Source organism: Culex quinquefasciatus, chromosome 3, assembly GCF_015732765.1.
Source record: "Culex quinquefasciatus strain JHB chromosome 3, VPISU_Cqui_1.0_pri_paternal, whole genome shotgun sequence".
Taxonomy (NCBI): Eukaryota; Metazoa; Arthropoda; class Insecta; order Diptera; family Culicidae; genus Culex; species Culex quinquefasciatus.
The window spans coordinates 180,680,071-180,694,389 of record NC_051863.1 but is presented as its reverse complement, the minus strand read 5'-3'; the positions used below and the strand labels follow the sequence as shown (position 1 = coordinate 180,694,389).

At 33.4% G+C, this 14,319-nt stretch overlaps 1 protein-coding gene across 1 annotated transcript in view; it reads right to left on the bottom strand.

Moving 5' to 3' along the window:
* The window catches only part of LOC6047533 (JNK-interacting protein 1), a 33,295-nt gene extending 18,976 nt beyond the window's left edge, over positions 1-14,319 (bottom strand). The window contains exon 1 of the mRNA XM_038263373.1: positions 13,950-14,319. Coding sequence (XP_038119301.1) covers positions 13,950-14,032 — 83 coding nt within the window. The 5' untranslated portion in view covers positions 14,033-14,319. The remainder of the gene's footprint in view (positions 1-13,949) is intronic.

Below are 14,319 nucleotides of genomic sequence, written 5' to 3'. Positions count from 1 at the left end.
ATTTCTATATAATGATCGAAAGACGCACTGACAATTTGAATCGTCGAGTTAATAGTGGAGCAAAATAACTGTGTGTGAGTGATTTTGTGTGCTAACCAGAAAGACCTTCCCATAGCACCGTTGCTCGGAAGGCTCGCCGACAGGTTTGTTATGAAAGTCCTCCCCATAGCGCTGTAGCTCGGGAGGCATCGAAAAGCCAATACCTTATCCTACTAACCCAAAAAAATATTAATCACGTGATGCTTGAAGGAGATGCTGTGGATTCAACGGTCTCAAGCGGTATCAACAAGTATTTAGCGAAAAACTATGTGCTTGATGAGTATGCAACTTCAACTATCGGACTAACATTCCTCCCTTTCGTTGAACTACAGGCTTCTTGGGAGGGCGCCGGTATTGACTAATAAAGTAGGGATCTTCAGAGGTTAAACAGTGAACGGATGGTTGGCTCCCACTGATCATTTTTGATTCATTGTTTAACTTCAGCTGATCTGTCAATAACGGAGTAGCAGCTCATTGGCAGTCAACCATGCTCATGCTCATGCTCAGGTGTGAACAATTTTGGTTCGCTCTTCATTTTTTTTTTACAATTTTTCACATATTTAAAAAAAAAAACACATTGAAACCAAAGAAACTCAAGCTTTGTAATGTTGAATTAATGGTCTGATAACTTTTTTGTGAAAATATCAGTTCAATTCAGGTGTTTTAACATTGTGGGTTAATAACATTCCACAATTATGAAACAGACGACTTGGGGACAGTATTTTGCTGCAATGCACAGTAAAAAATTGTGTAAATTTGGAAGGTTTAATATTACCTCTTTTATGATGTAATACTACCTCAAATTAGCCTGAAATAGTGACCTTACATCATTTTAGTGGTAAAATTACACATTTTCAGAGGTAAAATTACATTTTTTTCTGACATAAAAAAATTTACCCCTTCCCAGATGTACTGTAACCATGATTGTTTTTCCTCTGTGGATGAAATAGTCTTGAAATGCAGTTCAAATGAAGGTCCTACAAATAGTAGGGTCGTTAGAAAAAATACATTTGGCAAGCTTTTGACAATTTATCACATAAGTGTTTCGAGTTTGTGGGTGTTCCGAATATGTGGGGTGACTGTACTTCAAGTAAAAAAAAAACTAATTGCAAATTTCAAGCCAAATGTTCATTACAGTTATGCAATCATGAAAAGATTGCAAAATATCAATGAATTCATTAATGAAAAAATACATAAACATCTTTACCGATACGTTGTCCCTAAATTCAAAATTTGTTTGAATATTAAGAAGTCTTACTTTGATTTAAAATTCATAAAAAAAGCGTTATGCAATCTATTCTGAACGACAGAATGACAATTGATTTTACAAGTTTATTATTTTTCTGCCCTAATCCTTTGAAAATAAATTGCAATGGCCTTACTGTGAATAAAATATGTTTTTAATAAATGTGAATAATTTCAAACATAAAAAGATAACGCAAAATTCAGGATGACAAAGTAAAAACAACTGTTAAAATATGATAGTTTAATTTTAAGTCTATTTAAATCATGTGAAAAAAGTGCAATCACACATAATTAGATGTACCATGAAAAAACCAAACATGAAAAATGAACTTCGATTTCGTGTGCTGCAAAAATAAGGCAAATCCCATATAAATTTTAACTGAAAAGAATAAAAAAAATGTTATCAAATAAAACTAACGAAAATATTTGCCATTGTCATTTTTGTTCGAATTTTGACTCATCAAAAAACAATAGATCAGATGCCAGATATTCTCTATAAACAAACGTGCATCTTTGCAACTTTTTGACGCCCAAGGGAAATGAGAAAGTATTGATTCCTGGATTTTACAGCCCAGCCTCTGGTGACATCATCAAGATCTAAGACGAAGGCGAATGACATGCACACTGAAAAGAATGAAGCTTCTTGTACTGTGCTCAGATATCTCTTTCGATAGTTTAAATCAAGTTTAGTGATTTTGTCTTTATTGAAGTTCTATATCAATATTTAATATACTGTCACCTGTGCCAATAACAATACATACATGTTTAGATTTCTTTTCGAACTTTTTTCATTTCTCAACTGATCGACTGTTTAGCAAAACTCCACAATAAACCCCCACCCTTAAATAAGTGTCACCCATCCCTCCCTTCACCAACGAGGTCAAAATCGTGCGATGATCCAACATTCATCAGTTTTGCTTCTTTCATATCTTCTGAACGCTCCGTATCCAGCGCCCGGCCCGGAAGGTCGCAGATTGATTTCATCACTTTCCGGATAATGCCCTAGCAGCGTCGTCGACCGGACCCAGGCCCAGATGTTGTGTTTGCATAAGCTCAATTTCTCGTTAGAAAGTAGTACTCTCGTGGCACCGTTGAGATCGACGTGCCTTGCCCTTATCCCCCTGATGAGCTGACGATGTTTTGCCGGCTTGGGCCGACACGGCCGGACCGCTTGCCAAATTTTCCAATATTGTGATCCAACAAATCCATCGGAGACGGGTTGTTTCGAAGCACGATGGGATTATTCATTCGAAAAATGGTCAAAATAAAGATTTGCTGATATTTGTATTAGAAAAGGCTGAAATAATTAACCATTTTTTTTTTCAGTGTCCACAAGCTGTAGAGTAAAAACGCGTAATTTAGTACAGGCTCGAAGCATGTCATTCGCCTAATGAGATGCTAGCGAAGGGGAAACCCGGAAAATCGTGTCGCCATGATTTAGGCAGCGAAGTTTTTTGGGTTCTTGGGGGCTGAATCGTAAAATGCCACTAAAAAAGGGATTCCCACACTTCATGCATTATGATTTTCTTTTGGTTTGCCGGTTGAGAAGTTAGCATACAGTTTCATGTGGAACGATCTGAAGGTAAGGGTTTACGATTTTCTTGAAGGGAATCCCCCCCGGATTGATAAGAAAAAATCAGGTTGAGAAAATCCTCTGGTGTAGCGTTCTTGTGTGCATGATTCCATTTCTGTCACGTGGACAGTTATTCGAATTGGAACGCTGTTTTTTCTTATTTTTGATTCTTTATTGCTAAAGATTCGGCACGTTCGTGATAAGTTGCTTCAGGTTTGTGACAAATGACCGTTTTGAGATAACCTTTGATTTCTAGGTAGGAGAGACAATTTACTCATGAGTACAAGAGTTCAGTATTTGATTTCATCTCACTTTAGCATGGGATATAGAGTTATACAATTGTAATTAACGTACCGTCGGCAGGGATGATACTGAGCCACTTGTACTCACTCATAAAATGCAATGTGCTTTCAAATAGCCCAAAAACTGGAAATGTTAATCTAAATGCAATTCAACAAAAAAAGTTATTTTTAAGACCATTCCTCTAAGCATGATTTTACTTTAACTTGCCTTCATAAAAATATGAAAATGCACACGGTTGTCAAATGAGAGCAAAAGCACAAAACTGTCAGGAGGCCAGATAAAACTACGCACAGTGGGCGGAAACCCACCTCTAATCCCATTAAATTGAAGCCGCTGTTTTTTTCTTCTGAAGAATAGTTTTTCTTATGTAAAAAAATCTCAGGAATCGATTGGTGCATAGCAAACCCACCGGAAATGACGGGAAAGGGTCCATTTTGCCCCATTTGTCCTAATAATTGGAATTTTCTGTATTTTCACTCTACTAGTTAACCATATTAACATTTATAGGATATCTTTATACTTATTTTGATGTAAAATAAGCAGGGGAATCGAATGGTGATATTTTGGAACCATTTGGTGTGACCCATTTTGCCCTACGGGCCCTTTTTGACGATTTTAGCTAATTTTACTTCTTTTTACAGCATTCAGCGTAGGAATTTCGTAAACTTATTTCTGCTATGCGTGCAAAATCGGCACAAGAATCATATAATGCAAATTTAGGATTACTTATAATAACCCGTTTTACCCCATGGGCCATTTTTCCCTATTTTTCCTAATTTAATTTGTTTATAAGTCTTTTGCATATAATTTTAATAAACTAATCACTGGTATTTGCATAAAATGGCCATGAGAATTGAAAGATATAATTTTGGAATTATTTGAAACTTCCTATTTTGCCCCAATTCCCCTTTTTCAAATATCTCATGTAATTTGAATTGTTTTTCGAAACAATTTGCAAAATATGGTGATAAATGAATTACTTTGTAATGTTTAAGATGTTCAAGTAAATTAAATCTTGATATTGTTTGAAATAGCCCATTTGAATGAAAAAAGTGTTTATAATGCATTTTAAACCTGCCCAGTTGTTTTGTAATCATTAGTTTTCAGAATATCTATGTTTTGACGATTTGTTTTGTCCGAGAAAAAAACTTTTTCGAAACTGTACATCTAAAGAAGTTTTTCTAATACAACAATAATTAAATTAAGATGTTATGGAAAAACATAATTGATTGATCTTCATAATCTTATTGGGTCATCTCATCCGATATTTTTATCATGCTTTAAACATACTTATATTTCATCGATCACAGATATTCAATAGACTGAATGACACATCTGAGGTCTCCTCGCAGTACTTAGCGGATTTGGTTGCCAATTTCTAAGATTGAGGATCTTGTGAATATTCACCTTATCTTCCTGGAGCTCGATTCTCGTTGATTATTTTCATTATTTTATTTAGTATTTAGTTGAAAAATGCTATAGAAGTATTTCATACCACCCGCGCGAAAAGTCTATAATAGGGTGTTCATTTTCCTGGATTTGAATTTCTCTAGAAACGGAAAAGTATTTGTAGAATCCTGGAAATTTACGGGATCCCGAGATATTTTTAAAAAAATAATAAAAAACATTTATCACTACATTTGTTATGTATTCAAATCTGTCCAAACTGCAATTTGAACAAGGAGAGCAGATATTTCAGATATTATAATTTTAATATAATTTAAAAGCATCAAATGATTTTTGGAAATTAATTGTTATTATTATTTATTGAATGTTTATTCATAATCAACAACAATTCTTTATCCAATGCGATTCATACTAAATAAGTTTTGCATGTTAAATTTCTTTTCTTATTTAGTATTAATATTTATGTAAAAGCTTAAAAATAAAACACAAATTTATGAACATTGGATGTCAATGTTAAATTTAAAATAAGTTTAAAATTAAGAATATTTTTTTTTAATTTTCTTTTATTTCCATATAAGTCACTATCGCCAACTGAAGCAAATCAGGACTAAAGTCTGATTAGGGACAATAGATTTTCCAGCAATAAATTTGGAAATCGGTGAACTTATTTTGTTGTTCAGTGTCTGTTTTAACCGAAATCAAAAATAAAATACACACCTTTTAAAGTATATAAAATTACAGAGAAAACATTTCAAACAAATGAATTTTCAGGTCAGAACACTAAAATTTCAAAAAAAAAATTGGTAATCCAAATTAATATGCCTAACAAAAAATTTAATGCTGACAAAATCCTTACCAAGTATTCAGCGTTTCCACTGTTTAAACAACCAAATCAAAATTTTCCAAAATATTTTTTTCAATTTCGGGAAAACCTGGACAAAAAATAAAAACCTCCCAGGATTCGGAAATTTCCAGTTAAGGCAAATTCCCGTGAAATCCTGAGATGAACGCACTAACCGATAAAAATAAACTCAGAAATGGATTTTTTGGGGTTATTGAGTTATTTATCGATTTCTCAAATACATTTGCATATTAAACTTCTCAAAGTCTTTACAAAAAAACGTATGTAAAAGATTTTCTTTGTCATTTTTTAACCTCTCCTCACTTTCGCAAGTAAGAAAAGTACTTCAGCAAAAAATATTCAATCTCTGCTATAAATGTGATGTCTAAATTTCCTGATTAAAATGATTATTATTAAATATTATTATTTTTTGAGCTTTATTTTAAAGGAGTCTAATGCGTTTTCTCGTGCTTTGAAAGAACCATGAATTAATTTATGGATAATACCAGCTAAGGCAACACAAAATAATTGAATGCAAAAAAAAAAAAAAAAAAACAATTATAGTCAAGTTTTTGGAAACCAGAATTTGATTCATTCTAATGCTTGTATTCCTGTAATTTTATTTAAAATAGGTGAGCAGATAATATTTTGAACAATATTTTATTCATTCAATTAATGTTTAACGACAATCTTATCGAATATAATTAAACATTTTCCAGTTTGTTGTTACATGTTAACAAACAACGTTAATTTTTCTTTTATGTGGCTAAAACTTTGTCAATGATTCGCGTTCACCAAAGAGGGCATTTTGCAGCTAAGGCATCATAAATCTGTCCATACAAATCTTCATAGCTGTTCAAAGTAATCTTTACAAAAAATGTATCTTGATACTTCGGCAAAGCTGCGTGTACAGATAAGAAGACTTTAGGAAACAAGAGTTTTGTTTTTACATAATAACAGTAACCAACAATGGCAATGGACTTTCAAATGAATTTGTAGGGAAATGTAGTAAAAATTAATACAACACAATTATGTATTTTTAAATCAGGTTATGAATGAAATTATGATAATTAGAAAAGAAAACAAAAACAATTCTCGGGTGAGTTTTCAAAAAGCCGTAAGAGCCATTGGTAAACAAAGCCCTTTTTAGATCGTTATTCGACCAACTTACAATAAATCAATTTCAAAAATGCTTGAGAATGTTCATCTACACGCCTTCAAGTGCCCTAAACTAAAAACAAATGAAATATTGTTGCAATTTGAAGAAAAACAAAAATTAGTGTCGGAGGTCCCGGTGGCTCTTACGGCTTTTTGAAAACTCACCCGAGAATTGTCTTAAAAAACAAATGAATAATAATTATTTAGCCTGATATTTAATCTTTTTTATGATACAAATTTATTAAAATCAAAACTCTGTACCGCAATGATAAGCCTTCTAAAATATTTCAAAAATAATGTGAAAAATAAAATCATAATTAAATATAAATATAGCAAACAATTTTGAATATATTCCAAAAATAATGAGAATAAAAATATGAAAAACATTTTTTTCAAAACGAATTTTTTGGAAGCTTTTGCAAACAATTTTAATATATTCAATCAAATCAAATATATACTATGACATTTCAGGTAACTTTAAAATCAATAACAGTCAAAAATCTAAAATTATTTTTACTTCGATGAATTGTTCAGTAAATTATTTATCAATAGTTACAAAAATTATATTTCAATTATCAGAAGCAAAATATTTCTTCGAAAATAATAGTAGAGTCAAATTAAACCATTCAAAATAACATTTCATTATAAATTATGTTTTGTTCAGTTTAAAATAGTTAAAATTTACCAAAAACCTTTTCTTTACACTTAAGTTTTTTGTTGAAATTTAGGTTCTTTTAACTGAAAGCCTCCCAAAATCGTTCAAATATATAAAGATGAAGATTTGATCCGCAACATTTACATGTTTTTATTCACTTATTTTTTTTTGTTTTTCGATTGAAAAGCTGTGATCGCTATAATACATTTATTTTTAAATCGATCAGTTGAGTTAATCCACTAAGTTTATGAAGATCAATCAATAAAGTTGTCATTCCATCACATTCTAATTTATTTTTTTATAGGAGTTGTTTAATTAGGTTTCTTGTATTTATTTATTTTTCAACAAGATTAATCAGCTTCAAACTGTTTTTTCTGGTCACGCTGTTGAAGTTTACATTGGGAGCGAGCAGGATTCACTGATCGCGTACTGTTCGAAATAATCCCAAAATACCTATGTTTAATTCTTCTGTCCATAAAACACAGATAATTATCATTATGCAAAGTGTAGTAAGTGTCTAAAAGGAACTAAATGACCTAAAATATGATGAGAGGGCTAATGGGGTAAAATGGGCTATTTCAAACAATATCAAGATTTAATTTACTTGAACATCTTACACATTACAAAGTAATTCATTTATCACCATATTTTGCAAATTGTTTCGAAAAACAATTCAAATTACATGAGATATTTTTAAAAGGGGAAATGGGGCAAAATAGGAAGTTTCAAATAATTCCAAAATTATATCTTTCAATTCTCATGGCCATTTTAAACAAATACCAGTGATTAGTTTATAAAAAAATATATGCAAAAGACTTATAAACAAATTAAATTAGGAAAAATAGGGAAAAATGGCACATGGGGTAAAACGGGTTATTATAAGTAATCCTAAATTTGCATTATATGATTCTTGTGCCGATTTTGCACGCATAGCAGAAATAAGTTTACGAAATTCCTAAGTTTACGAAATTCCAGTTAAGTTAGCGAAAAAAAAGTTTTGAAAAAGTTACTTTTTGCGTTTCTCTTTGTTTCGTGGTCCGTGTCTGTCGCGGGTGGCGATGAACGGTGATGATCGATGACGACCAACTTTTTCTAAACTTTTTTTCGTAAAATCGCAAAAACATGAAATTTTAAAATGAAAAATTTTGTTCAAGATGAAAAAATGACCCTTCTAGGTCAATGTAGATTCGAAAAGTACATTAAATTTCGAATAAAATGACATGTTCCAAAAAATTTTACGGTCAAGTAACGGAAAATGGGAGAATTTTTAAGACTTTTTTAGTGTTTTTTTCGATGAAAAATACGTTTTTTTCGGAATTCTGAATACGCCATCAAATCGGGCGTCTAATTTTACATAAAAGTCTCTTTGACATCAAATTTCTATCTCATCACCGTTTCAGGCTGCAAATTATTGAAAAACACCTCTTTTTTCGTATGTTCAAAAATGGAAGGGGTCGTACCGCCTCTCCGTCACGAGATATCAAAAAACGGACCTCGGATTCGTGATCAGGGACAAAAGTTACCTCTTAGGACAAACTTTCACGCAAATTGAAGAGGGGTCGGGGCAACTTTTCCCGATTTCGTGTGAGTTGGTAGAGAATTACCCAAATGCAATTCAACAAAAAAAGTTATTTTTAAGACCATTCCTCTAAGCATGATTTTACTTTAACTTGCCTTCAAAAAAATATGAAAATGCACACGGTTGTCAAATGAGAGCAAAAGCACAAAACTGTCAGGAGGCCAGATAAAACTACGGCTTGATTTAAAATTTTCAAGTTTTTCGTAATTTAAACGATAAATTCATGAAAATTCACGGAATTTTTGTTCTTTAAAAATATTTCAATCATATAATCGAGAATTCAATCCCAATACTGGCTGACTATTTATATCGAAAAAAAAAAAATGTCACGTTCCATTGTTCTTTTGTTATTGTTTTGATTTGAGTGTCACGGAGTGATAAACACATTCTTATGCAAGTCAAGATGGCGCCTACTTATAATATACAGCCTTGAAGTCAATATCCTTTTATGACGTTTCTCGTTCCAACGCATCATAAGCTATTGCTGAAAACGAGCTACATCCGGACAATTCCTGTCAATGTCTTTCTATTTGAAATTCACCAACACATTCAAACCTAACGTTTTATTTCCATTAGAATCCTGCTGTATCTTTCCCGCAAAAGTTTTTTACCATGCGACTTATAGCTGTTTTTGTAGGGAAGGCCCCCCGATGTCAAGCCAACATATTTCACAGGGAGCTGTGACAACTCTTTGTTTTCATCAAGAAACCACCGGCAGCTTTGGCAACACTTTGATGAGGATTTATCCATTTTTGGGTTAAATCATAGTTTTTTTTCAGTAAACAGTTGTTTTAATTAATTTGTTAATTATTTAATAGGTAAAATGTTCAATTTTATTATGCCGCACACTAAAAACATTGAATTTTAAATTTGACGTAATCCTTGATTGCACCTATTATTAAATCATGTAAACGTGTTTTAGCTGTAACATTATGTTTATTTTGACATAAATTGATAAAATTTCGATTGACATTTCGTGACATAACACAGAGAAAAATGAGTTCTCTAAATCGTGAACAAGCGTTCATGAAATTGAGAACCACAAATAATGTGTTCAAATTGCATGGTACGTTGTTCAAAAACGGAATTTCAACACTTTGTTCGTAGTTCCCATTTTCATGATCGCTTGTTCATGATTTTTGGAACTCATTTTTCTCCGTGTATGTCAAACATAAAATTACATCATAATTTTATGCTTAATATGATACACATAACGTCATGATTCGAAATTCGGACACTTAGTACCATATCATTTTTGTTATAGCTGGCAAAAAAATCATGTAATTAGTTGAAAATGTAGAAATATCATCAGGATGTAGTACAAACAGTCAATTTTAAGAAAATGCATACAAAATATGTCTTTTCTAAAAAAAATTAATCAGAATTTGAAAATTAAAATGATTTGTTGTGCTTTGAATCACGGAAACTGATAAAGGCTGATTCGAAATCCGGATACTTTTGCTTCGCATTCCAGACACTCGATTTTGCTAATGAATTGCACAAATTTGGACTGATATGTTAGCGAATGGCATTCTTTAGGTCTCAAATAAGCTGTTAACAGTAAAACAATTTATATTTTGTATAAACAATTGCTAGAATTTAAGAAAATCAGAACCATACATGGGTAATTCTTCGCCAACACACACAGCAGTTGCCCCGACCCCTCATCGATTTGCATGAAACTTTGTCCTAAGAGGTAACTTTTGTCCCTGATCACGAATCCGAGGTCCGTTTTTTAATATCTCGTGACGGAGGGGCGGTACGACCCCTTCCATTTTTGAACATGCCAAAAAAGAGGTGTTTTTCAATAATTTGCAGCCTGAAACGGTGATGAGATAGAAATTTGGTGTCAAACGGACTTTTATGTAAAATTAGACGCCCGATTTGATGGCGTACTCAAAATTCCGAAAAAACGTATTTTTCATCGAAAAAAAACACTAAAAAAGTTTTAAAAATTCTCCCATTTTCCGTTACTCGACTGTAAAAAATTTTGGAACATGTCATTTTATGGGAAATTACTTTTCGAATCTACATTGACCCAGAAGGGTCATTTTTTCATTTAGAACAAAATTTTTCATTTTAAAATTTCGTGTTTTTTCTAACTTTGCAGGGCTATTTTTTAGAGTGTAACAATGTTCTACAAAGTTGTAGAGCAGACAATTACAAAATTTTTGATATATAGACAGAAGGGGTTTGCTTATAAACATCACGAGTTATCGCGATTTTACGAAAAAAAGTTTTGAAAAAGTTACTTTTTGCGTTTCTCTTTGTTTCGTCGTCCGTGTCTGTCACGGGTGACCATGAACGGCCATGATCGATGACGACCAACTTTTTCAAAACTTTTTTCGTAAAATCGCGATAATTCGTGATGTTTATGAGCAAACCCCTTATGTCTATATATCAAAATTTTTGTAATTGTCTGCTTTACAACTTTGTAGAACATTGTTACTCTCTAAAAAATAACCCTGCAAAGTTAGAAAAAACACGAAATTTAAAATGAAAAATTTTGTTCTAAATGAAAAAATGACCCTTCTGGGTCAATGTAGATTCGAAAAGTAATTTCCCATAAAATGACATGTTCCAAAATTTTTTACAGTCGAGTAACGGAAAATGGGAGAATTTTTAAAACTTTTTTAGTGTTTTTTTTCGATGAAAAATACGTTTTTTCGGAATTCTGAGTACGTTATCAAATCGGGCGTCTAATTTTACATAAATGTTCTTTTGACACCAAATTTCTATCTCATCACCGTTTCAGGCTGCAAATTATTGAAAAACACCTCTTTTTTCGCATGTTCTAAACTGGAAGGGGTCGTACCGCCCCTCCGTCACGAGATATCAAAAAAACGGACCTCGGATTCGTGATCAGGGACAAAAGTTACCCCTTAAATCAAAGTTTCACGCAAATCGAAGAGGGATCGGGGCACCTTTTCCCGATTTCGTGTGAGTTGGTAGAGAATTACCCACATTTCTTGCTTTGCCTCCCCGGTGCTTCGAACGCTTATGAAATATTTCAGCGAAATGTTTCACAGTTTTGGTAAACTCATATATTTAATTTAACTGGTTTTGCATTGGCTACAGCGTCCAAGCATTTGAACATTTGAAATGAAGGTTGATGTTAGAATTCATCAAATAACACTGTTTTGACAATAATTTAGTGAACTTATATCAAAATAATTGATAAAACACGGGTCCGGATTTTGAAGCGTCCGGGAATTCGAATCATGACGTTAACTGGAGCATCAAGTTGGATGTATTATTACATCAAATGAAACTCAATTTGATGAAACGTCAAAATGAAATTCATGTGTGCCGCCGCAAAGAATATTTTTGCAGTAGAATGTTTCGTTAATTTTCATAAATTTTGTTCCTCTTCTGGCCAGAATCGTTCATCAAATCATTGAAAGAGGTAAGTTTAATCATTTTTGATATGATGAGACAGATTTAAAACATTTTTAGTCGTTCTTCATTTCGTTCTATTTAGGTTGCAGAAATTGTTAAACTCAAGCAAAATACGTTCTAGTCGCGAAGAGCTAAGTAAAACTGTTCCGGCAAGCTGCTGTTCCGATGTTCCCGGAGCGGATCAAAACATAGTGCACAAATAGAGAGTTCCCTTCAGCTGTGTCACCATGATGACTTCTCCGGCGGGATGGCCTCCTCAGTACAAAAGGCATGCCGGAAGAATGGTGGTGGACGAAAACAACAAGGTAGCAAAATACGTTGAAAAATCTTTGGGAAAACATGAAACGACAATATTAACACGTTTTTGATCATCCAATTAGAATTTTGAGATTTCTATTAAAATCAGTTTCAACCAAAATGCGTTTAATGCAAGGTTGAATGTAATTTTACACGACCTCGTATAATTTTCCTTTTAATTTAACACAACTATACGTCTAATTTGATGCTCCAATTGATGCACATAATTTTGACCGAAAATTACACGTTTTTTCGTAGTGTGCGGATATCACTTATCTGTATGGAAACTATGTCAGGATCCATCATCTGACCTTTCGTTTGTCAGGTTATTGGAATATTGTTTAAATGATTCCAAAAGTGCTAAGATCTGGCCACCTGGTCTCATATTATAACCACTTACGTATTTATACCCCCATATCACATAAAATGCATGAGGACACCTAGGACAGGGTAGGAATTTTGCATTGGAAGACCACCATTATTTCATTACAGACGGAAAATCTGTTTTTAATTTTAATTTTGAACCTACTTGACTACTTGACCTACCTACTTGACAATCCAAATTTTTGCCAATTCTATTTCTATATAAATGATAATGTTTATTTGGCATATAGCCACATTCCATTATGAATGAAATTTGAACAATTTTTCAAATGGTTAGCATTTATGGATTTATCAAGCTTTACGATATTTTCATTTCAAAGAATTGTTAAATATTTTATTTTAATGAAGTTGTTTCTGAATATCGATTGCATCACGATCCCATTGGGCATCAAAACTGTCATAAACATCATACCTCACTTACTTTTTTAAAAGGTCTTATGTACATAGAAAACCCATAGAGCAGTGGTTGTTTTGAAAAGAAAAAAAATATCTAGGTACAATCTCGACAACGAACTGTGAATATCACTCCTGGATAACTTTTTGGATATGCCCGTCGGTAATATGGACCAACTCAGTGAAAATCACATTTCTTTATTTGGGTAAACAAGTCTTTTCCATTTCGACAATTACACATTCCGACCGGGGAATGCTCGCCACCCATTTGTATATCTAATTACACTTTGAGCAACATTTTACGATACCAATTGCGAAAGAAAACGAGGAAAGGAGAGGGGCCACCATGTTCCCTATGGCTAAATGGAAGCATAAAAATAGCATGAATCATTTTTCGTCCCTGAACCAAATCGGAAGGCGGTGACAGGACGCGTGTAGATGGGCGTCCTTCCGTGGACACTAAATCACTTCCTTCTTTGCCAGGTGTGCTGCCAGAAACGCAATTTTCGTCAATATTTGCCAAGTGAAAAGTCCAGATTTTCCTTCCATTTTCCCCAGCAGCATCGAAAATGTGAACATGGGTGTATGTGTGTGTGTGTGCGTAGGAGGGTGGCACAACCACATATTTCCCCCCCCCCCCCGTCAGCTTTTCCCCATTCTCTGCTAGTTTACTCACGTATAAAACGGTGCTGGAGCCTTGCTGAAGGTTGGAAAAGTATCCAAAGTTTGGCGAAACTCCTCGAAATCCGCATCGGCCATCCTCGGTGCGGATTATCCTCGAAGATTCGTAGCGCTTCCGAAATCACAAAACACACACTCACGCACGCACGCACGTGACTCCGTCGCAGTTCGCGTTAATTAACGCATTTGTGGGCGAGCAGGAAAAATCTTTCGATTTTTCACTGGCTCGGGCTTTTCCTTTCACTTTTTTTTTTGTTCCTCTTTTTCTTTTCTTTCTATCCCGACGATGACGACGGCGACTTGACACACGCGACGAAGAAACAGGACTCTCAGCAGCTCAGGGTTGGCTGGCAAACACAAGAGGG